General features: G+C 43.6%; 1 protein-coding gene across 22 annotated transcripts in view; it reads left to right on the top strand.

Moving 5' to 3' along the window:
- CCDC178 (coiled-coil domain containing 178) overlaps positions 1 to 23,179 on the top strand; it is a 350,640-nt gene that overhangs the window by 65,653 nt on the left and 261,808 nt on the right. For all 22 annotated transcript variants that reach the window (XM_039524821.1, XM_039524816.1, XM_039524819.1 and 19 more), the window contains 3 exons: positions 4,575 to 4,670; positions 4,772 to 4,908; positions 15,136 to 15,319. In XM_039524821.1, the coding sequence (XP_039380755.1) occupies positions 4,575 to 4,670; positions 4,772 to 4,908; positions 15,136 to 15,319 (417 nt within the window). The remainder of the gene's footprint in view (positions 1 to 4,574; positions 4,671 to 4,771; positions 4,909 to 15,135; positions 15,320 to 23,179) is intronic.

Below are 23,179 nucleotides of genomic sequence, written 5' to 3'. Positions count from 1 at the left end.
GCCAGGCAAATCAGCAACAACCTGTGCATTGAAGAAATCTGTACATGGTTGGGTTTACTGCCTGTAGTTCCTAAGTCTGTGACTTGAACTGAGGTCTCTTTATCATGAAGAATGTCTGTTCTGAGCTTAGTTGTGCTAACAGCTCATTGGTGCTGGGGCCAGCACTGACGTCTAAAAATCCTATTGGTGCTGTCCCTTTTTTCATAATGAGGACTTCCCAGGTGCTGACAAAACCTAGTGCAAAACTAATCCTTACTGACGTCAATGGCAGACTTTTTTTTTTGACATAGAAGAGCCTTGTTTGTTGGAACAAGCTGGTGTGGGAACTCCTTCAGTTCAGTTTCATGGCTCCAAAGAAGCAGCAAGAAGATGTTTATGTGGGCTTAACTTCAGCATTGTTTCCAAAATCTCAAGTGGGTCTTCACTTTGACAATACATTAGTACTGTTCTCACTCTCTTCATGCACAAGGATAAGAAAAGGAATGTAGAGGGATCTTCAGTGCCAGAGATCTTGCCAGGATCCCAGAAGAGGACACATCATTATGGATATGGATAGGAAGCATCCCAGAAGAGGACACATCATTATGGATATGGATAGGAAGCATATGGCTAAAGTTCCTCTTAAAGGCAATGTGACTGTGCACCATCCCTTAGAAGGAGCAATAACTAAAAAATTGAGCCAATAGCTTTAAAAAAAGTAATTGCTTTTTAAATTTTCTTTTATATCAGTGTTCTGAAGTTCAACAGTTAGTCATAAAAACCAACCACTTGGGAAAAGAGAACAAATTAAGTAAGCAGAAATGAAAAACAGCATAATACATGTCCAAAAGTTTACATTATTCTTGTCCATCAATATAAATATATTCAGTTATAAAACCTGACTTATATTTTACTGTCCAATTAAATTTTAAAAGGTTGTAAAATTTGCCTGTATAAATCCCAGCTGTTTAATGATTTCATCATACAAATTAGAGAGAGAGAGGAAGAAGGTATTTATACCCAACTGATATGCAGGGGAGAGAGAGGGAGTTACTACCTCCGTAGGCCATGATATCCATTTTCATAACCAGAGCAGGCAATTTTTGGTTTTAAAAATAGGCTGCTTTAAGCTATGAACATCTTCATCTGTGGAGCCACTTGAAAAGTCATTTTTCGGTTTCAGGCCCATCCCTTCCACAGATCTCAATGTGGCTGATTTGGTTAGGAGCCAAGTAGTGGCAGAGCTATGGTTCTTGTCATCAAATATTCAGATGGTGAGTCCTTTAGATTTCAGGTCATGTCTGAAAAGCCCTGATATTTATAGTAATTATTTTTAAGTAGAACTGCACTTTAAGCATGTTTGCTGGATTACAAAATAAAAATATACTATAGGAGAGACTGAATTAAGAGCCTCACAAAAAATCTTCATCTACAGAAATATAAAAATATTTCTATATATGACAACTAGAAATTATGAAATTTGGTCTTTTAAAACACTCAATAGAAGGCAAAGACTATTTAGGGAAAACAAAACTAGATATACAACAGTTTTTGGATCTAATTTCCATGGTGCTGTGCTGTTCTTTTTACTGCAACAACAGAGTAATTTTAGTTCAGTTCCATTCATTTTAAATTACCGTTGTATCAGTTTGCATTTTTACATTCTCTCTCTTTTTTCATTGATTTTTTTTATGTTTGTTTTCAAGGGTGAGTCCCAGGTCTGATTATTAGTTTATTACTGGATTTGGTTTTAGTTTCTTTAATTCAGTTTATTACTGGATTTGGTTTTAGTTTCTTTAATTCAGCTTTCACTTCATGTTCATTGGAATCTCTGGGTTTTCACCTTGCTTTTATGACCATTATATTTTGTCTTTAGGGTCTCTTCATTTCAAAATATTTGTATTATTAAACATCAGACTTTAAAGTTCTCAGAGTCAGTGCCATTGTAATTATAAAATAAACTTGAAGCACAAAGTGTGACATGTAATCATGAGGGATTGTTGGAACCTGCAAAAGACCTGTGGAACAGTGGTAACTTCTATACTAGACACATCCAAGTGAGTTGAGAGGAGATATCAAGCATCTTTCAAAGGATTTGAGTATTTTTATTCCCACCTAGTACCAGGATTGCTTGTAGTAGTTGCTGTCCAAGAGCGGTTGAAGAAGCAGAGGCCTCCCAAATCTACCTCCAGGAAGAAAGACCTGAAGAAACTCATTTTATTTTGATACACAGTCTACTCATCTGACAGCATCCAAATGTATGTGGCGAACTACCATGATATCTGAATTGGGTCAAGCTACCACAGGAGCACTGAGAGGAACTAAAAACCATAATGACTGAGGGACAACTTATGAGCCCACATTTCCCTTCCAGTTGCGCTGGATGTGCCCGGCACAGTGGCTTGTACTACGTCCAGATCTGTGGTAATGAGATCTTCCTGGCTTCAGGGAGATCCAAACCACAATTGAGGACATTTCCTTTTGAGGATTCCAGGGTGATTCTTCATTCTGTGGGCCTCTACGTTCCAGCCCCAAGAAGGCAGAAAGGCTTCCATCAGGCAGCATCCCTCTGCCCAGTCCTATTATCAGCTTCACAAGACCTCAGCGGTGCTGAGACAGAAAGCTGAGGCTCTGTGGTGGATGACCCACTGTCTCTTCCTCCACTGTTGCCCAATCTGCATCTTCCTCCAGGCAGCAGGTTTGATTCTGGTGTTGAAAACTTGACAAAACTTCTGAAAGATCCCTTGCCTTCAACATTTTTTAGTTTTGGGAAGCCTTGACAGCAACATGTAGTCTATCCAATTCTAGTCCCTTCCCATTCCCTACTTTCCTTGTCTATTCCAAGACTAAAATGTGGCTCTCTACCTTCAAGATGCCTATTTTCACATATCTGTTCAACCTGCTCATAGGAAATACCTCAGATTCCTAGCAGGACCCTTTCACTATCATCATAAGGTCCTGCCTTTTGGTCCTTCCGTAGCACCAAGGGTATTCACCAAGTGATTAGAAGTCATTGTGACTCATTTAAGGAGACAGGACTACCCATATCTCAACGACTGGCTCATTGGAGGAAGATCACTTCAGCAGGTGATCAACTTGATTCAAGTGACTTAAAGCTCTTTGCCACACATGGTCCTCAGAGTCAAAGCATAAAGTTCATAGGAGCTGTTAAATTCCAGATCAATGACAGTTTATTTTCCATAAGAAAGATTCCAAACTATAGTGAACCTTATCAACCAACTTCAACCCCACTCAAAGACAGCAGTAAGGCTATGTCTCAGATTTATGGGACGCATGGCCTCATGTACCTGTATGTGATGCAGTTTGCCAGTATTCATCTGTGCTCCATACAAGGGTGGTTGAAATCAAAGTACCTACCCAGCAGGCACCATGTGGACATGGTGGCCACTGTCCCACCAGAAGGCCTCTTTTCTCATTTAAACTGGTGGAAAAACCCTCTTCGGGTGTGCAATGGAGTACCCTTCTCTGTATTTCTGATATATGCAGTATATCAACAGACAGGGAGGAACCAGGTCATCTCCACTCTGTCAAGAGGCCATTTAGCTCTGGCCTTGATGTATTCATTACAGGATCATGGTGCTGGCCTAGTATCTTCAAAGCATTCAGAAGTTACTAGCAGATCACCTGAACAAACAGTTCTCAGACAGCTATGAGTAATTGACCAAAGAGCCAGTGCTGCACAGCCATCTTTTGCAAGTGGAGATACCAATCAATAGACCTATTTGCCACAGGTAAGAACAAAAACTAAGTGTTCTGCTCCAGAGGGGGATTCAGTCCAGTCTCTGAAGATGCCGTTCTCATTCCTGGACACTGGGACTGATGTATGCCTTCTCCACAAATTCCCATGATACCAAGGGTCCTGAGGAAACTGAGGCAAGATGTTAGGTCAATGATCATGATAACTCTGGCATTGGCCAGGCAGTTCTGGTATTTGGATATGGTGAACTTCTCAATTCAGCCCCTGGTCATTTTGCCTGCTCTGCCTGACGTAGTCTTACAGAACAACAGTCAGATTCATTGTTACATTTGCCAGCCTGGTTGCTGAATGTCTGACATCCACCAAAAGATGATGTTCAGCTGAAATTTCAAAACATTCTTCTCCAAAATAGGAAAGCTACAACTAGAGTTTCTTTTATAAAGCTAAATGAAAGAGGTTTTCTCTTGGGGCCTGTCAGCACACCAGCTGACATGCCCAATCACTTAAAGAAGAAAAAGTGTTTTATGTTACATTAAATGTGGCTCTTTGAGATGTGTTGTCCAAAAGGATTTTATAATGGTGCCTCCTTCCCTGCTATTGTGGAGTCCTACTCTGGATTCTGTATTGGTGAAGGAACTGTGAGGACACCTCCGGTGCAGACACGACCCCAGTGGATAATGCTGACCAAAATAATCTGATCTTGCGTGCATGAACTATATGTGCCCCAAGAATTAAATTGATGTGTACAACACATCTCAAGGAACTGCAGTTACTGTAAAGTAACTAACTGTTCTTTTTCCATTTTCAGTATTTAATTTTTGTGTAATTCTCTTGTTGCAAATATTGTTTTTTATTAACTTTTACATATGTTTTCCAGGTACAGGATTTAAACAATAAAACATTGGCTCAAGAAAATGAGAACAAAAGTTTATTGGATGCTTGTTCTGAAGTGATTAAAGTGATGGAAGATTTAGTACGTTTTTTTATTGTTTTCATGAATTATAAGTGAAAGTCTTTGTACATTGTGTTAGCTTTAAATGATCTTCAAACCTACTCTGTCTTAATGTTTCTTAGAAAACTAGCTGGGGATCTGAACAGTTTACTCTGAAACAAATGCTCCTCAATACCCTTCAAGCAGTTGATGAATTGGAACGTGAAAATAAAGAACTTGAGAGAGAAAATGAAGAATATGTGCAAAAATCCAGAGAAAGGTAATTCAAACTCTGTAAAATACCTGCAATATAAACAGAAAAGTGAAAACCTGGAGGAAAATAAGAAACAGCATTTTAGATGAGCATTGGTCAATTGTTTCCATTTTAAATCTTTCTGAATTAATATTTCAGTAATTTTAAATCACATTAGGTTGAAATCTTGTACTTAAATTGTTGGTGTTCTGTAATCCTATTCTCACGTCCGTACCCTCCCACACAAACAAACAAACAAAAAGCAGTCTCACACATGGGTTCTGTATTTTGGCAATTTGAAAAACAAAAATTATAAATGTTCTTATATTATCTCTAGATTAAAAGCACCTTCATTCCCAATTATACTTTAAAACTTTCTTCTGTGAATTTGCAGAACGTCAGCGACTGCACGGGAGGGACCTTTCTCACAGAAAAAGGGTGAAGAAGGAGTTGAACACTTCTTTTTTGAGGCTCCCTTTGTAGGAGAAGTGGTAGCTCTCTCCCAGAAAAAGGGTGAAGAAGAGAGCTACCACTTCTCCTCTAAAGGGAGCCTTGAAAAAGAAGTTCTCCAACTCTCTCCACAGCCTCAATATTAACCATGATGCAGCTAAGTACCTACGAGTCATCAGGATCTTCCATTACTGCTAAAGCCCAATAACCTAAGCAAGCAGGTGCTCAGAAGGATAGCAGAGACAAGACTGCCCCTTCTACCACGGCACTGACTGAGGCAGCTAAACACTTGGTACCAAGCACCTCCACAGCGCCATCTTCTGGCTCTCTGGTGCATAATGCTGAGACAGTGGTACTGAAGTCTACTTTACGGCGGAGGACAATGAGGAAGAAGATGTTTATTCTTCACACTACTCTTCACCCATCTAGGGAATCATCAGACCAGATCTGCAAAAACAGCCAGGACACTGTAGCAGGGCTGGCACCCATAGGTGGTATGGACATCCACGGATGCCATCACCAATGCCATTCTTACCACAGTGGCTAAATTGAGACCTATGGATGCTATATAGGCAACATTATTCCAAGCCTCCCATCACCTCAAGGGAAAGATAGAGACGTTTTCCATCAGTGTCAGAGATGGGATCCCGTGAGTTCCCTGAGGAGACTCTTTGAGGAAATAGAGGACGCTGTAGATCAGAAGGCCACTCCTGCAACTAACACCTCCTCCTCTCCAGACAAGACCATCATGCCTCCGCCACCTACAACAGGAGATGATTTTAAACAGTTTCAGGAGCTGTTTAAATGAATTGCAGACACTCTCCAAATCCCTCTGGAAGAAGTTGCTGAGTCCCAACACAAGTTGTTGGACATATTACAAACATCAGCCTCCTCCAGAATTGCCTTTCCCATAAATGAGGTACTCATGGATCCCGCCAACACCATCTGGCAGACCCCCACAATAATCCTCCCGATTTGTAAAAAGGCTGATAAGAAGTATTACATCCCATCAAAGGGTCTAGAATTTCTATTTTCACAACCCCAGCCAAACTCATTGGTGATAAAGACGGTCAATTAGTGGGGCAGACAACACCGTTCGAGGACCACCCTGTATGATAAAGAATGGAAAAAATTGGATCTTTTTGATGATAAGGCCTATTCGTTAGTGACATTGCAGTTAAGAATAGCCAACTATGAAGCTTTGATGGCGAAACAGAATCTCACAAATTACTCCAAACTTTCTGAATGTATTGACTTCATTCCTGAAGACAAAAGGGAGCAATTTAGATCAGTCATCTGACAAGAACAGCTCTGCAGGCACCCTTAGACTCAGCAGACACAGCGGTGCAAGATCCAGCACAACTGCCATAGTGATGCAACATGCCTCCTGTCTCCACTTGTCTGGATTCCCAAAGGAGATGCAATCCACTGTAGAGGATCTCCCCTTTGAAGGTCCAAAATTATTTGCAGGTAAGACCAAGTCCCTGCATACATTGAAAGAGTTTAGAGTGACTCTTTGGTCTTTAGACATGTACACACCTGCACAAAAACAAGGCAGATATTATCCATCACAGTGCTCAAGACCAGCACCTTACATACAGTCACAGAGGCAGTATGATACCCAGAGACGGAGGCGAAGACCGACATAGGCCACTCCCATCTCAACCTTCTACATCGCGACAGTATGGATCAAAACATCAAATTTGAGGGTTTGGTTGAAGTCCCAAGAGACTTCCCCCAATTCCAGTTGCTGAAATCACTTTCTAACAGCCATCCTTTTACAGACCATTTGACACCATTCTACCCAGCATGGCGAATTATTGCTTTCGACAAATGGGTGCTGGAAATTGTCACCACCGGTTATTCCATGCAGTTCACCTCCATTCCCCTCACCTAAACCTCACTCCCCGTCCTTCTTCAAGGACCTCTCTCATGAGCATCTTCTGAGACAGGAAGTAGACCATCTCCTACAATTGGGTGCTTTAGAACCAGTACCGGTATAACACGGAGGGAAAGGCTTTTATTCCCATTATTTCTTAACTCAGAAAAAGACCAGGGTTGGAGGCCCTTTCTCGACTTGAGAAACTTAAACAAATTAGTCAAAACACAATGGTTCAGAATGGTTACTTTAGCAACAATAATCCCAGCACTGGAATGAGGGAACTGTTTTTTGGTCCTTGACCTGCCAGATGCATACTTTCATGTTGCCCTTCACCCATCACAGAGGAGGTTTCTCCAATTTGTTTTGGGACAAGATCACTATCAGTACAAGGTATACTGCTCTTTGGCCTCTCCATGGCCCCCTGAGTCTTTTCCAAATTTCTAGCAGTGGCAGCGGCCCACCTCCACAAGCAAAGGGTGATGATATACCCATATTTAGATGACTGTCTACCCAAGACCTTTACTTGTGAAGAAGCCGTCAATGACACACAAAAGCTAATCTCACTCTTTGCAAAACTAAGTCTCCAAATAACATTCAAAAGTCAATGGTGACACCAGTACAAGAACTAGAATTCATTGGGGCTCACCTAAACTCAGTAGAGGTGAAAGCTTTACTACTGCCACACAGATTTGCCATCCTAGTGAATCTGATCAACACTAAGGTGACCAGTCCACAAACATCTTCCAGGACTTGCTTCCGACTATTAGGCCACATGGCAGCAACCACGTACATCGTGAAACATGCCAGACTATGCAAGCGCTGCCTACAAGAGTGGTTTAGGACAGTGTACATCTCACACAAACAGAGTTTTAGCAAGCCTCTCATACAGTAGAACTTCAGAGTTACGAAGACCTCGGGGATGGAGGTTGTTCATAATAACTCTGAAATGTTCATAACTGAACAAAACATTATGATTGTTCTTTCATAAGTTTACAATTGAACATTGACTTAATACAGCTTTGAAATTTTACTGTGCAGAAGAAAAATGCTGCTTTTAACCATCTTAATTTAAATAAACAAGTACAGAAAGTTTCCTTATATTGTCAAATCTTTTTTTTTAAACTTACCCTTTATTTTTTAGTAGTTTACATTTAACACAGTACTGTACTATATTTGCCCTTTTTTTTTTTTTGGTCTCTGCTGCTGCCTGATTGTGTACTTTTGGTTCAAAATGAGACGTGTGGTTGACCATTCAGTTTGTAACTCTGAGGTTCTACTGTACTACAAAAGATCAAGGACTTGCTACAGTGGTGGACCCATTCACATAATGTGTGTGCAGGGGTCCCCTTTCTACAGATTCCATCTGCAATGATAATCACAATGGGTGCCTCCCTAGTGACTGGGGCCCTCATCTAAACAACCTCCCAGTACAGGGCAGGTAGTCTCCTCTGGAATCAGCAGTGCACATAAGCATGCTAGCATGTGATCAGAAACAAAATCATACAGATCCTGACGGACAATTTTGCTTGCATGTTCTATATAAACAAACAGGGAAGAGCGAGGTCACGCTTCCTCGGCATTGAAATGTTCAGACTGTGGAACTGGTGCGTCCATCACAATGTCATCATATCAGCCTCCTATCTACTGGGATGATATAACACCACAGTGAACATGTGATTGTGGGAGAATTTTCTGCTTAACAAGTGAGAAATAAATACCTTGGTGATACAGGACATATTCCAACAATGGGTATTTTCCACCATAGACCTATTTGCCATGAGTCAGAACAGTAAATGCCCAACATTTTGCTCCAGAGCAGGGTTGGGGCCAAGATCCCATGGGCAACACCTTCCTCCTCAGATGGGATGCTCCTCTCCTTTACACTTTCCCTCCTACCCTATTGTTGTCCTGGATCATACAGAAGATCAACTCTGACCAATTCAGGGTCATCTTGGTAGCCGCCACATGGCCCAGAGAAACTTGATACCCATACCTGCAGCAGATATCGGCATGTTCACCACATGTTCTCCCACTTCTTCCACATCTCCTGCCACAAGATGTAGGCCAAATCTTGCACCCGAACCTGGAGATACTCCGCCCGAGAGCATGGTTCCTCCATGGTTCCAAGGCGAGGAGATGACCTACTGAGAAGAAGTGAAGGATCTCTTGCAAAACAGCAGGTGGTTGACTACACACTCAACCTACTTCCACAAATGGAAGAGATGGTGCCAGAACAAACAAATCAGAGCCACCGCCTCTGCTCTATCACTAGTCCTGGACTATATACTTCAACTAAAAAAACCGGGTCTTTCACTGAGCTCACTCAGAGTACACCTTGCAGCTATCACAACCTTCCACCATAAAGTGGATGGATTTTCAGTCTTTACCCATTAATTTACAAAACAATTCTTACGAGGTGTCCGGAGCCTCTATCCTGAACTCAGCGTCCCAACGCATCCATGGGATCTTAATTTAATACTTTGTTCTCTTACGAGACTTATGTCTGAAACGTTGGTTACATGTTCACTATTACACCTTCCAATGAAAGTAGCCTTCCTTGTTGCCAGCACATCCGCAAGATGAGTAGGAGAACTTGGGGCCCTCATGGCATACCCCCCATACATGATCTTTTTCAAGAACAAGGTCACTCTAAGACCACATCCTAAATTTCTACCTAAAATACCATCTTTGTTCCACCTCAACCAACCCGTCCATCTTCCCACATTCTTCCCTAAAACCCATAAGAACAGGCAAGAAACAGCACTCCATATTCTAGATGTCAGAAGGGCACTAGCCGTTTATCTTGAATGGACTAAACCGTTCAGGAAGGCACCAAAACTATTTATATTGAATACAGTGAGATCTAAAGAAGAAGCTATATCTAAGCAGAGACTTTGACAATGGATTTCAGAGTGCATTCATCTCTGCTACTGCCAGCATGAACTGTAACCCCCCCCCCACAACAGGTTAGAACACATTCTATCAGGTCGCTCTCCACATCGGTAGCCTTCCTTAATAATGTGCCTGTGGCAGGGTGGACTAGGTCCGGAGGCCTCCTGCAGGAGGCCACGTAGCCTTGCATCACCATGCCCCAGAATAGAGCAGAGAGAAGTCCTCCAGACAGCCTAGAGTGGCTGCAGAGGAGTAGCCAATCAGAGAGGCTGATGGAGCAGCCAGTCTGGGGCCAGAAGGGCCCTATATAAGACAAGCAGCAGAGCAGAGAAGTTCAATTGCTGTATGGAGCTCAAGGAGTGAAGACCAGGTGACTGTCTGGCTGAAAGAGCAGCAGTACTGCGGAGAGCTCACCACAGACAGGACTGAAGCCCCGGGAAGGCTGCTGAAGACCGGGTGCCTGGCTGGTGGGAAGAGCAGCAGGACCAGCAGAAGGTCAGTGTGGGCAGGCTGAAGCCTAGGGGGACTGAGCACAGAACCTGGCCAGGCCAGTGACGGTACCAAGATGGGCCCCACTGTTCCGGTTGAAGACTGAGCCCAGGGAGGCCTGCTGAAACACCACCAGCTGTGAGTACTGAGATGGGCCCTGTCTGGGTGATTCAAGAAGGCAGTGCTTCTGGGAGAAGCTTTAGAGCTAGGACCCCATACCAGGGCCAAGATAAGAACTTGGACTGTATATCCTGGAAGAGGGGAAAGTGTATGTGGCTCGGCCAGAGGGCTGAGTCACTTAAGACTCGCCAAGAGAACCATCAGCCAAGGTGGAGGGGGGTGCTCACAAGAGGCGGGTGCCACCCTGGTATAAGAACTAAAACCAAAAGCAGGCTCACACCCAACCAATCAAAGAGGGCTGCCTGTGAGAGGCAGGTGCCACCCCGAAAAAGACGGTGATTGCAGATATATCAGCCAGAGAAAAGGGGGCGCTCGTGAGAGTGGGTGCTAACCCTGTTACAGTGCCTATTACAGGCATATGTAAAGCAGCCACTTGGGCATCAGATCACACATTCATTCAGCACTATGCAGTCAAGCAAGACTCAACATCAGACACTTTATTAAAAGGTATACTCTCAATACTGTGATGGCCAGTTATGGAACAGTGGTTGTGACTTGCAATAGATTTGTCATGTTCTTTCCTGCTGGAAACCAGAAGGAATTTCCTCTGTATTAAATGTGAGCTGGTGGCTTTGCTGGAAGAAAAGATTATGGTCTGGAAGGACAAGTACATTCACTATGGCGCATCAGAGAGGCTGAGGAGTTGTTAAATAATCTGATTTAGGAAACATCACCCCCACAGATTCAAGAAAGGAAGGAACTGGCCACCAAGGAACCTGAGAGAGTGGGAACTAGAGAGAAGTCTTGGCAGTTTTTAACCACCAGAGGCAAGAGGACTAGGTAGTATTCTACATTGTTGGAAATAAAAGAGGATGGGAAGACTGTGACCACCAAACAGGAGAGAACTGGGAGGAATTCCATACCGCTAGAAGTATCCAATCATTATCATGTTCTCAGCATGGAAACTGCAGAAAATATATCTGAAGTTCCAGCTTGTCGAATTGAAGAGAAAGCTTTATGGAACATACCTGTGGGTGGCTGTTCAGCCCAACATGCAAGATAATCAAGCATGCCCACAAAGAGATCTCCAGCTGTCCAAGGAAGACAGACAGTTCTTGTTTTGGATTCTATATTAAAAAGAATGAAGAAAGAATATTCTCCAAGGAGCAGATGGACAATAGGATAATGTGCTTATCTTCCTGGAGCCAAGAATGAGACATCATTCTAAGATTAGAGAGGCTTTTGATGTTGATGGGCAAGAATACACTGGTGATGGTGCATATTGGCACTAATGACTTCAGGGAGCTTGAAAGGATGTTGAAGGAGAAAAATGTCCACATAATCTTCTCAGCAATTTTTCCTGAACTGTGAGCAAAGGAAGACAAAAAACAGAAGTTTCTGGAACTGAACCACTGGCTAGGTACTGTGGTTCTTCGAGATGTGCTGTCCACACATATTCCATGGCCCGCCCTCCTTCCCTGCTACTGTGGTGTCTTATAACATCTGGAATCTGTATTTATGAAGGAACTGACTGTGGTTGGGCTTGGTCCACCCTTTATGCCTTTGCTACAGGTCATGAGTACACTCAGTGCATATATGTCTCCAACAGTCACTATTGGCTCAAAGATTCTGATCTCAAATTTGTGGGGCACATGATCACCAAGAGTGGAATATGAATGGACAACACATGAAGAACCACACTTACTGTAAGTTACTGTTTCTTGTTTTTAGCTCTAGTAAAGTCTGTATTTATGGAGCCTATTATTGAGAGTGTCAGTCTTGCCTCTAATTGTACTAGGGGTATGGACACTTGTGGGCTGAGTCAGAAGTTTGTAGATTTAAACATGCAGTGTGTTCCTCTATAGGGTATATACAGTATCTTTCTTAGGCCTAGTCTACACTACAGGGTTAGGTCGAATTTAGCTGTGTTAGGTTGATTTAAAAATGAATGTGTCCACACAACCAACCCCGTTCCGTCGACCTAAAGGGCTCTTAAAATTGACTCCTGTACTCCTCCCTGGCAAGGGGAGTAGTGCTAAAATTGACTTTGCTGGTAGTGCGGACGCAAATCGACAATATTGGCCTCCAGGAGCTATCCCAGAGTGCTCCATTGTGACCGCTCTGGACAGCACTTTGAACTCCGATGCACTAGCCAGGTACACAGGAAAAGCCCCAGGAACTTCTGAATTTCATTTCCTGTTTGGTCAGCATGGCGAACTCAGCAGCACAGGTGACCATGCAGTCCCCCCAGAATCATAGAGCGTAGAATGTTTCTACGCTCCCCCTATCATCTTCGGCCCTGAGGTTATCGCAGATTAGAAGGTGGGAAAAAAATGCACTCGCGATGACATGATTTCTGAGCTCGTGCAGTCTTCACGCATTGATAGGGCACAGCTTAATGCATGGAGGCATTAGGTGGCAGAGACCAGGAAAGAATTAAGTGAGCACGAAGAGCGGAGACAGGACGTGATGCTGAGGCTAATGGGGGAGCAAACGGACATGATGAAGCATCTGTTGGAGCTGCAGGAAAGCCAGCAAGAGCACAGACCCCCCGCTGCATCCACTTTATAACCTCCTATCCTCCTCCCCATGTTTCATAGCCTCCTCACCCAGACCCCAAGAACACGGGGCGGGAGGCTCCGGGCACCCAACTATTCCACTGCAGAGGATGGCCCAAGCAACAGAAGGCTGTCATTCGAACAGTTTGATTTCTAGTGTGGCTACAATAAGCAATGTGGCCTTGTCTTTCCCTCCTCCCCCACCCCACCTGGGCTACCTTGTCTGTTATCTCATTTTTTGTAATTTAATAAAGAAAGAATGCATGGTTTCAAAACAATAGTTACTTTATTTTGAAGCAGGGAGGGTGGTTGACTTACAGGGAATTAAAATCAACAAAGGGGGCAGGTTTGCATCAAGGAGAAACACACACAACTGTCACACCGAAGCCTGGCTAGTCATGAAACTGGTTTTCAAAGCCTCTCTGATGCGCAGTGCACCTTGCTGTGCTCTTCTAATTACCCTGGTGTCTGGCGTGAAACAATTGTCTGTCTGCCGTTGCTTTCACGGAGGGAGGGGCGACTAACGACATGTACCCCAAACCACCCGCGACAATGTTTTTGCCCCGTCAGGCATTGAGAACTTAACCCAGAATTCCAATGGGTGGCGGAGACTGTGGGAACTGTGGGATAGCTAGCCCCAGTGCACCGCTCCGTAAGTTGATGCTAGTCACGGTAGTTGACTTAATGCGCTTTGTGTGGACATATGCAATCGATTTCTAAAAATTGACTTCTATAAAATTGACCTAATTTTGTAGTGTAGATATACCCTTAGATGATAGAGGTTTGACATTTTGGTTCAGCTGATGCTGCCTTTGGTTGCTCAGTGGAAGATTCCTCATTAATCCCACTTTTCTGTTAAGAGACAGCTAAAAAGTGTTAAGTTATACCAATATAGACCATATTTTATTAGTCAAAGGAAAATAAAATGTTTACATGCCCATCGTATTTCTTTGATTTGATTGGTTCTGGTCTATGCCAGTGGGTCTGATTTAGTCTAACTAATAGTATTTCAGGTTCACTTTACCTAAATTTGTACCTTGTTAATGTTTTTTCTTACACACTGTATATAAGTGATCTACAATGGCTCTGTCACCAAGGATTGCTGAAGGAGGGAAAGCTATAGGGAAGTGGATCCATCAGCTGTATGACTGCTTTGTGTCAATGGTGTGGTGCTAAGTAGCCTGTGTGTGGCCCAAGATCTGGTCCATTATTATGAGGCAGCTGAATTAAGGTTGTATGGGCAACCTTAACTTTGGCATTTGCTGACTTATAGACTTTAAGGTCAGAAGGGACCATTATGATCATCTAGTCTGACCTCCTGCACAATGCAGGCCACAGAATCTCACCCACCCACTCCTGTAACAAACCCCTAACCGATGTCTGAGTTATTGAAGTCCTCAAATCATGGGTTAAAGACCTCAAGGTGCAGAGAATCCTCCAGCAAGTGACCCGTGCCCAACACTGCAGAGGAAGGCGAAAAACCTCCAGGGCCTCTGACTTGAGTACTTTAAAAGAAAATTGCATAATAATGTAGGTTTTTGCTTATCTATATTACAGATGTAGATTTTATTGCTTTCTGGATATCTGTAGTATAAATATATGACTTCCTGAAATCAATAGACTATCAGGGCATACAAGATATGGTATATTTTGCAGCAAAATGGAAGCATGCATTTGGAAGATGTACCTGGTATATTCAGCATCAACTAAGTGGTTAATAAAATACTGACTTTAGTTTGTAAGTAAGATTTTAGAATGTTTTAGTTTTACTTATTCAACAATGATTTTTTTCTTTTAATTTTCTACTTTTGCAAGCATGCATGTCTTGTAAGATAATTCTAAGGTTTTGTTTTATTTTAACAGTTCAAGAAGAAAAATAACGTATCAGTCAGAACTGCAGATTATATGCAAAAACACCCGTAAAATTGAAGAGCAAATAAGAAAAGTGAATAAAGAGTTATATAATATTGAAATGACTTATGGAGAAGGAAAAATAAAAGTGGAGGAATTAGAAGAAAAAATAATTAGAGAAAAAATCCGGTACAAGGTTGTATATGATATTTTATTTAAATTATTTTTAAGATGTGGAAAAATTGGATAGAAGAGAATGCTATTTGTAACATAGTCCTGATTTAATTAAGTTCTTCAGATGTGGCCTTATTATAGGCAGAGTTGACAGCAATTCCTATAGTAAAGTTTGACTAACACTTTTCTTTTAAGACCATTTTTCAGTTGCTTATAACTTTTCAGACTTTAACTTTATGGGCTGAAATGTTCCATGCCAGGCCTCAGTCTGGCGTTTTCTGCAAAGTTTCAGCAAGGGTGGTACATCTGTTACCAGAAATGAGGTTAGGGAAAATTTCCATTGTTTTGCCAATCTTAAAATCATACAGCGATTTCACTGAGAAATTCTAGAACCTCCATCCTTTGGATTAGAGATTTGACATTTGCAAGGAGGTTGCTCTGGCCTTTTGCTGTTCCTGTGAAAATCCACCACATTTGGCTGAATTACAAGCCACTGAAAATTGCCATTTGCACATTTTTTGGAGGCTGACAGCAAAAGTCTCCAAGCATGCTCCACCTCTATCGAGCTCAGTGCGAATAACAAGGGGCACGCTCCACTCCTGCAGAACTCACTGTGCAGTCTAGTATGGGGCAGCATGGGGTGCTCCAGCTCTGGAGCACCCATGGAGAAAAATTAGCGTGTGCTCAGCACCCACCGAGAACCAAGCTGTCCCCTTCCCCCCTTGCCTCCAGCCCCTCTCCCCCATTGATCACTCCTCCCCCTCTCTCCCAGCGCCTCCTGAGTCTCACCCACCACGTATAGCTGTTTCGCAGTGTGCAGGTCGGCTTCAGGAGGGAGGGGGAGGAGCGGGATGTGGTGTGCTCGGGAGAGGGGGCAGGAGGAAATCGAGCAGAGTGGAGGCTGCTGTGGCACCAGGCACAGAATTGAGAGCAGTGAGACTCTTATGTTTTCAGTGCTCTGCTGGCACCTAGGCAACATAAAGGACATTGATATAGCCTGACTGGAATGCAGACAGATGAGTAGCAAAATGGGAGGGAGGGACAAATACAGACTGTCACAGGATTACAAAGCTAGGTGTGGGGATAGGAACAGAGGGGGAACAGGACAGGATGCTGGGAGGGGAAGGGACAGGAACAGAATGGGGAAAGGTGTAATAGGGGAAAGAACATGGTGGACAGAGACAGATTGATACAAGGGCAGAAAATGTCAGGCTGGAGGGGACAGGAGCAGAAGGGTCTAACCACTAGAACACACTTCTGTCCAGAGCTCAGAGCAGAATTTAGGATTCCTGAGTTTCAACATTTATGCTATCAGGATAAATGGTTGAAACATGCTGGCAAGGTTGTGTGTCATCCCCCTTTTAGTGATTGGTCCACAGAGAGGATATCATAGGCCTATACCTATGTCTACACCCTTCCTCAAGGTGATCTTCACAAACAGGGTTTCAAGTACCATCTTTCTGCCAATGACTCCTGTGGCAAACCCAGGCAAAATGGCTACAAAGGGAGGGGTAGGAATTAGTCCCATGGGGGGTTAAAAGGCTTCTCCCTATCCATTGAGGAGAGACAGCCATGAGAAATTAGGTTCAGCTGGAACAGGGGGTTACTAGGGAACTAATTTGGTTCAGCTGGCCCCAATTGCTGGTGACCTTTTTAAACCCTCCCTGGCAGGGAAACGGGGGGTGGGGGAGAGAGTGAGAGAAGCAGCCAGCGAATAGGTGCAGCAAGGCTCTGCCCTCTTCCAGCAAGGGAGACTACACTCTGTCCCCAGAAGGGGAGAAAAACAGCAAGGGACTGACTGAGAGGAGGATCAGCCAGACCCTGCGTGACTGGGAAGGCTTTTACTTTGCCCAAGCCTGTGTCTCCAAGGCAAAAAGGGACTGAGTCAGCTGAGGAGAAGCAGGTACTTTGCCACACTCCCAAATCTATGTCTCCACTTCTGAATTGTCTTCCTCACTTCAACCCTGTATTTCAATGTGATGGTGTAACCATCTTCTCCGGGATATTTTACAGTTCATTAAAATTTAACATAGTTACAGCTGAATTTCTCAGTTTTCATCTCACCTTTTTCTACTTCCCTCCCTTTTTCTGTCACTATTGACAAACATTGCTATCCTTGTCACACAGGCACACAACTAGGTGTCATTTTGACTCACTCTTGCCATACATATGCAAACTATTCCAAATCTTGCTGCTGCTTCTTCCATGTACTCTCTTTTCTCTATGATGTAGCTAAAACTCTTACTCTTGTTGTTTTTATATGTATATATATGTACATACTAGATATTAAATGTATTGCCAGACAGTTCTCAAACAGATAATGTCCTTTCTCAACTGCAGTGACTGAAGTAACCATTAAGGATAAGTTGGTCATGTATTATTATAGCTACCTACGTGTGACTAGTGTAAGGCCTGGTCTACACTAAGAAGGGGGTTCGAATTAGGGTATGCAAATTCAGCTACGTGAATAGCGTAGCTGAATTCGAAGTACCCTAGTTCGACCTACTCACCCGTCCAGACGCAGCGGGGTCGAACTCCGCGGCTCCCCCGTCGACTCCGCCAACTCCTTCTGCCGAGGTGGAGTACCGGAGTCGACCGCGGCGCTTCCGGAGTTCGAACTATCGCGTCTAGATCAGACGCGATAGTTCGAACTCCAAAAAGTCGAACTCTCCGCGTCGAACCGGCAGGTAAGTGTAGACGTACCCTAAGATGCAACAAGTACTTGTCCCGCCTAATCTTTGTTTCAGTTTATCATATATGGAGGTGTAATTATATTTCTTGAATTAGGACAGTATCCACTTTCTTAAGAAATGAGAGAAGATTCTTACATTTTATGGAATGAATAATGTCCTTAATAGTGCATGTACAGAATATTAAAGAATGTAGAAGTGCTGAGTTGTGAGGATGTACTTTGCTTAATGTTTTGTTATGAAGAAATTCATGACAAAATAGTCTTTTCTGCATTTAATGTTAATTCCTAGGATATCCTCTGCCAATAAATTATTGGTATTCCGGCTGTTGTCAACTGAGTAATTAAATGAAACTTCCAAATTTAACAATATACTTAAACAAATTAAAACCATATACAATATACCACTGAGGAAAAAGTAAGTAGACTGATTGTTCTCTATTTACTTGTGGCAATTTAACTAAGGTGCAGTTATTTAAAATTATCACAAAGCAAATATTCTCAACTATACAATAATACTCTTATTCCCAGCTGATTTAAAATGATAAAACAACAGATAGCACTATCCTTCCCCCAATACTCTTATATTTCTAGGAAAGCTGTTAAAGCTCTATAAAACTTACTTATTGTATTTAACATTAAATGTAATCTTTGCAAAATCTGAATTATGTCATTTGAACCTTGTGAATTGGTTGTCATTAGTTAGTAAGGGAAGCTGTGCCCTTGACAAAGAGTTGGAACTTGAATTTATCTCTATTTAGAAGTCTTAAGCATTTACCCTGGAAATACTCATCAATATGCTTTTCTTTGTGCACTGTGAGTAGTTCTGTTGAACCACTGTTTTGTATGATGGGATGATCCCCAACAGCGATCCTCCACACATGGTGCTTGCATTGTCTCAGGGAGGCCCACCTTAAAGAGTGCTGTTTGATTTATAAGTCATTTAAAAAGTGGATTCAGGTGGCATGGCACCTTCATCTCAAACAGCACTTGCTTGAACAGGCCAGGCTATCTGATCCAGTATCGAGGCCCTCTTTAGGCTGAGGATCACCCTCGGGCACTGCTGCCTGTCATTCCCGGGTAGGTGCCTTGCCAAAGAGATGGAGGAGCCATTCTCCTTCATTGGCATTGAGGAAGAGGTCTCATAAGACCAGTCAGGACTGCTCCAGGTCATGGGTGACTCCTTTGCCTCCTCTAGGAAAAGCGTGGAATGGTGTATGGGATGGTGTGGCTACCTCTGATCCCTCCCTGGCACTGAGTGGGAATGGCAGAAACCCGGTACCATTGACTCTGGTTCTGGTCTTTGGGCATCTGTTGTGTCCAGTACTGACAAGGAAGATGCCAGTGTCATTCGCGTACCAAGCAACCACAGGCCTCCTCTGCCTTTTGGTCCCAGCCTTGCTGTAGGTCCAGGACTTTCCCAGGGCTGCACCACATATGATCCCTGTGATGGAGCGAGCCTCTGAACTGCTGTGTCTGTTGACACTGCATTCAGATGCTCCCCTCCCCTTCCAGACCCTCCAGGCCCCCATCCCTTTGGGGACAAGCAGGCCCACTTTTACAATGCTTGGAACTGGATTACTTCTGACAGCTGCGCCCTAGACACTGTCAGATCAGGCTACGCAGTCCAGTTAGTCTCCATGCCCCCTTTCCATCACCCTTCTCCATCTGTCTTCAGGGACACCCCCCCACCCCCCCAAGACACTGCTCATTGATCAGGTCAACTCTCTATTGAAGTTGGAAGCAGTAGAGGAGGTTACACCAGAACACCAGGGCCATGGCTTTTACTCCCAGTACTACCTGATACGAAAATCCAAGGGCGGGATGAAACCTATTCTTGACCTTTGCTGACCTCAACAAATTCATCAAGTACATGAGATTCACATGGTCGCTCTATGAGCTATCCTCCCCACACTGTTTCAGAATGACTGATTTCCTGCCCTGGACCTTCAGGACTTTCATATGGCCATTCTACAGAGCCACAGGAAGTTTATGCATTTTGTGATAGGCCGAATGGGAGAACCATATACTGAAAGTGGTGTTCTCCTCTCTTCTGCCACCGCATCTTCACCAAATTCATGGTGGTGGTCATGGCATATCTCAGGAGGAAGGGAATCCACATCATCCTGTACGTTGACGACTCCAGAGAGGAGGTTCTCACCCACATTGACACCACGTTACATTTTCTCAAGCATCTGGGACTCATTTTAAGCACAGCAAAGTCAGTCTTATTCACTGGGTCTCTGTTAGACTACACGAGGTAGAGAGCGTTCTGCTGACCAATCACTTCCAGGCTATTCAACAGCTCTGCCTCAGTCTTCAATTTCAGCTGTCCATGACAGTTTGCATGTGTCTGAGTGTGTTGGGCCATGTGTCCTCTAGCACGCAGGTGGTCCAGTTCACCATCTTGCACCCCCTTCAGATGTGGCTTAGGACGATTTACTATCCTGCCCTGCCTGATAGTTGGACAGGTTGGTTTGCCTCGATCCACCAGTTCTACATTTCCTACACTGGTGGGAATCCCCATGCAATGCATGCCTTCTCCAACCAAGTCAGTGGTTACCAATGCTTCCTTTCTACGTTGGAGGGCACATCTGGATTTGTTGTGGGTGCAGAGCCTGTGGTTGAAACAGGAAGCCTCACTCCATATCAGTGTGTTGGAACTTTGGGCCATCCATAATGCATGTTGTGTCTTCTCAGACTACATCCGTATAGATACGCAGTGGTTCACATACTCACTGACAGTACCACTGTGATGTACTATGTGAACAAGAAAGGAAGGGCATGTTTCAGGTTACTCTGCCTGGAGGCAATCAACCCCTGGCAATTTTGCATCGAAGAAGACATCACTCTAGTAGCAGTCTATTTGCTGGGGATGCAAAATTGTCTTGTGGACCATATCAACAGGGTTTTTTCTTGGACCCATGAATGGTCCCTGAAGGAGAATGTTCTCTGGATCGTCTTTGCAATGTGAGCCATCTCTACAATCAACCTGTTTGTGATGAGGGAAAACAGGGAATGTCGACTATTCTGCCCTCAAGGGAGCCTCAGCCCAGGCTCCCTCCCTGACATCTTCCACTGCTGCTGGCAGACAGCTCCTTTGTGTGCTGTCCTCCCTGCCATTCCGATCATTCAACAGGTCATCTTCAAGCTCAGTGTGGATTGGGCCAAGGTCATCCTCATTGCTCCAGTGTGGCTGAGACAGTGCTCAACAGTAGGAAATTCTCCATTAGGATGATGTACTTAGCGAAGTGGAAGAGATTTTCAGTTGGTCCTTGACCCAACCAACCAACAGTGGCTTCCATCCAGGACATCTTGTAGTTCCTGTTACATCTTCAGAAATTGGGCCTTGCACTCAGTTTGCTGAGAGTGCATTTGGCAGAGATAGCAGCATTCCATGCCTTGGTTCAAAGGAAATTTGTTTTTTTCCAATGCCATGGTGACAAGATTTCTGAAGGGGACTCTCCACTTATATCCTCTGGTCCAATAATTGGTTCCTTTGTGAGACCTAAACACGGGTGGCTCTAATTGGCCCTCCATTCGAGCCCCTTGTGTCCCATCTGCTGCCCCTCCTTTCTCAGAAAATCATGTTCCTGATAGCCATCACTTTGGCCAGAATGATATGTGAGTTGCAGGCCCTCATAGATGAGCTGCCCTACACTCAATTCTCCAAGGATAAGGTAACACTCCTACCATACTGAAAGTTTTTATCCCAGGGCATCTCTCAGTTTTATCTGAATCAGGCAGTGTTTACCTGTCTTTTTCCCTAAGGCTCACTCTTCCCCAGAAGAACAGCACCTTCTTACTGTGGATGTCAAGCAATGCCTAGCCTTTTATCTAGACAGGACTAAACTGTTTTGTGTTTTGCCTTGCTGATCCATGTCACATGCGGACTGCATGAAGGGGCAAGCGGTCTCTGCACAGACCATCTCTAGATGGATAACATCCTGAGTCAAGGCTGCATATGAGATACCTTCAGCTGCACCTCCTCCATGCGTATGGACTTCTTGTGAGCGCAGGCGACATCAGTAGCATTCCTCAGTGACATTTCCATACTGGACATCTGCAGGGCAGCCACATGGTCGTCCACACATATGTTTACAGACCACTATGCTATTACCGCATCTTCCAGAGTGGATGCAGGCCTCGGAAGGATGTTCCTGCGATCCTTATTTCAGTAGACTCCAAGTCCTACCTCCACATTGGGGTACTGCCTGTGAGTCACTAAGTGGAATACTCATCTGCATCTACTCGAAGAAGAAGAAACAATTACTATAACTGTGGTTCTTTGAGATGTGATACAGACATATATTCCATAACACACCCTCCTTCTCCTCTGTATCCGAGTCTCCTCTCATCAGCTTTCGGTCTGCAGGAACTGAAGTGGGGTCGAGGTGGCACTGTCATGTAGCCAGGGGAGCGGCCACAGCCACAAGGCCTGATTACCACCCCCCTACGGGTACTGCTAGGCAAAATTTTCTGGCTCCAGTGCACTGGACATGCACACACCTAAGTGGAATACATGTCTGCATCGCATCTTGAAGAACCACAGTTGCTGTAATTAACAGTTTAATTCTGTCCCTGTGAAGTGTTATATATTTAAAGTAATTCCAGTTTGTTCAGTGTCTTATATAATAAGTGTGCTAGTGGACTCAGTCCATATCCTGGTGTCCAACTGTTTGTGTCACCAAACTATTATCATGGTTGCCACAAATTGATAATCTTAACAGAGATGCTGAATCAACCCATGGATGGAATTATACGTTCATTGTCCAAAACAGGGTTGATTGAGGTTGTGTGCCTTCCGTAAGTACAGTGTGAGCAACAGCAAGTAAAGAATTTGATAAGTAAGGAATTTCAGTCTCTAGTACACTTTTCCCAAGCACTAAATTGACTTAAAAATGTAAGTTATAGAAAGAAAACAAAAGCCTATATTCTAGTTAAACTACCTGAGATTTTAATTATATCAAGTTATGTTAATCTGCTTTATATTACAAATCCTAAACTAAAGATATACAGTGCATAAATCCCAATCTTGGGATGTAGGCCCCGATTATACTGGAAGAGTAGAAGAGGAGCCTCAAATGAGAGAGTGCTGGAACAAAGTTCAGATTTGCATATGATTTGCAATCAAGGTAATTTCTGGGTAAAACAATGGAGTGCAGGGAAGGCACTGATATATAAAGTTACTCA

Source organism: Mauremys reevesii, linkage group 2 (assembly GCF_016161935.1).
Source record: "Mauremys reevesii isolate NIE-2019 linkage group 2, ASM1616193v1, whole genome shotgun sequence".
Taxonomy (NCBI): Eukaryota; Metazoa; Chordata; order Testudines; family Geoemydidae; genus Mauremys; species Mauremys reevesii.
The sequence above is the reverse complement of the archived record's forward strand: the minus strand, read 5'-3'. Positions and strand labels throughout refer to the sequence as shown.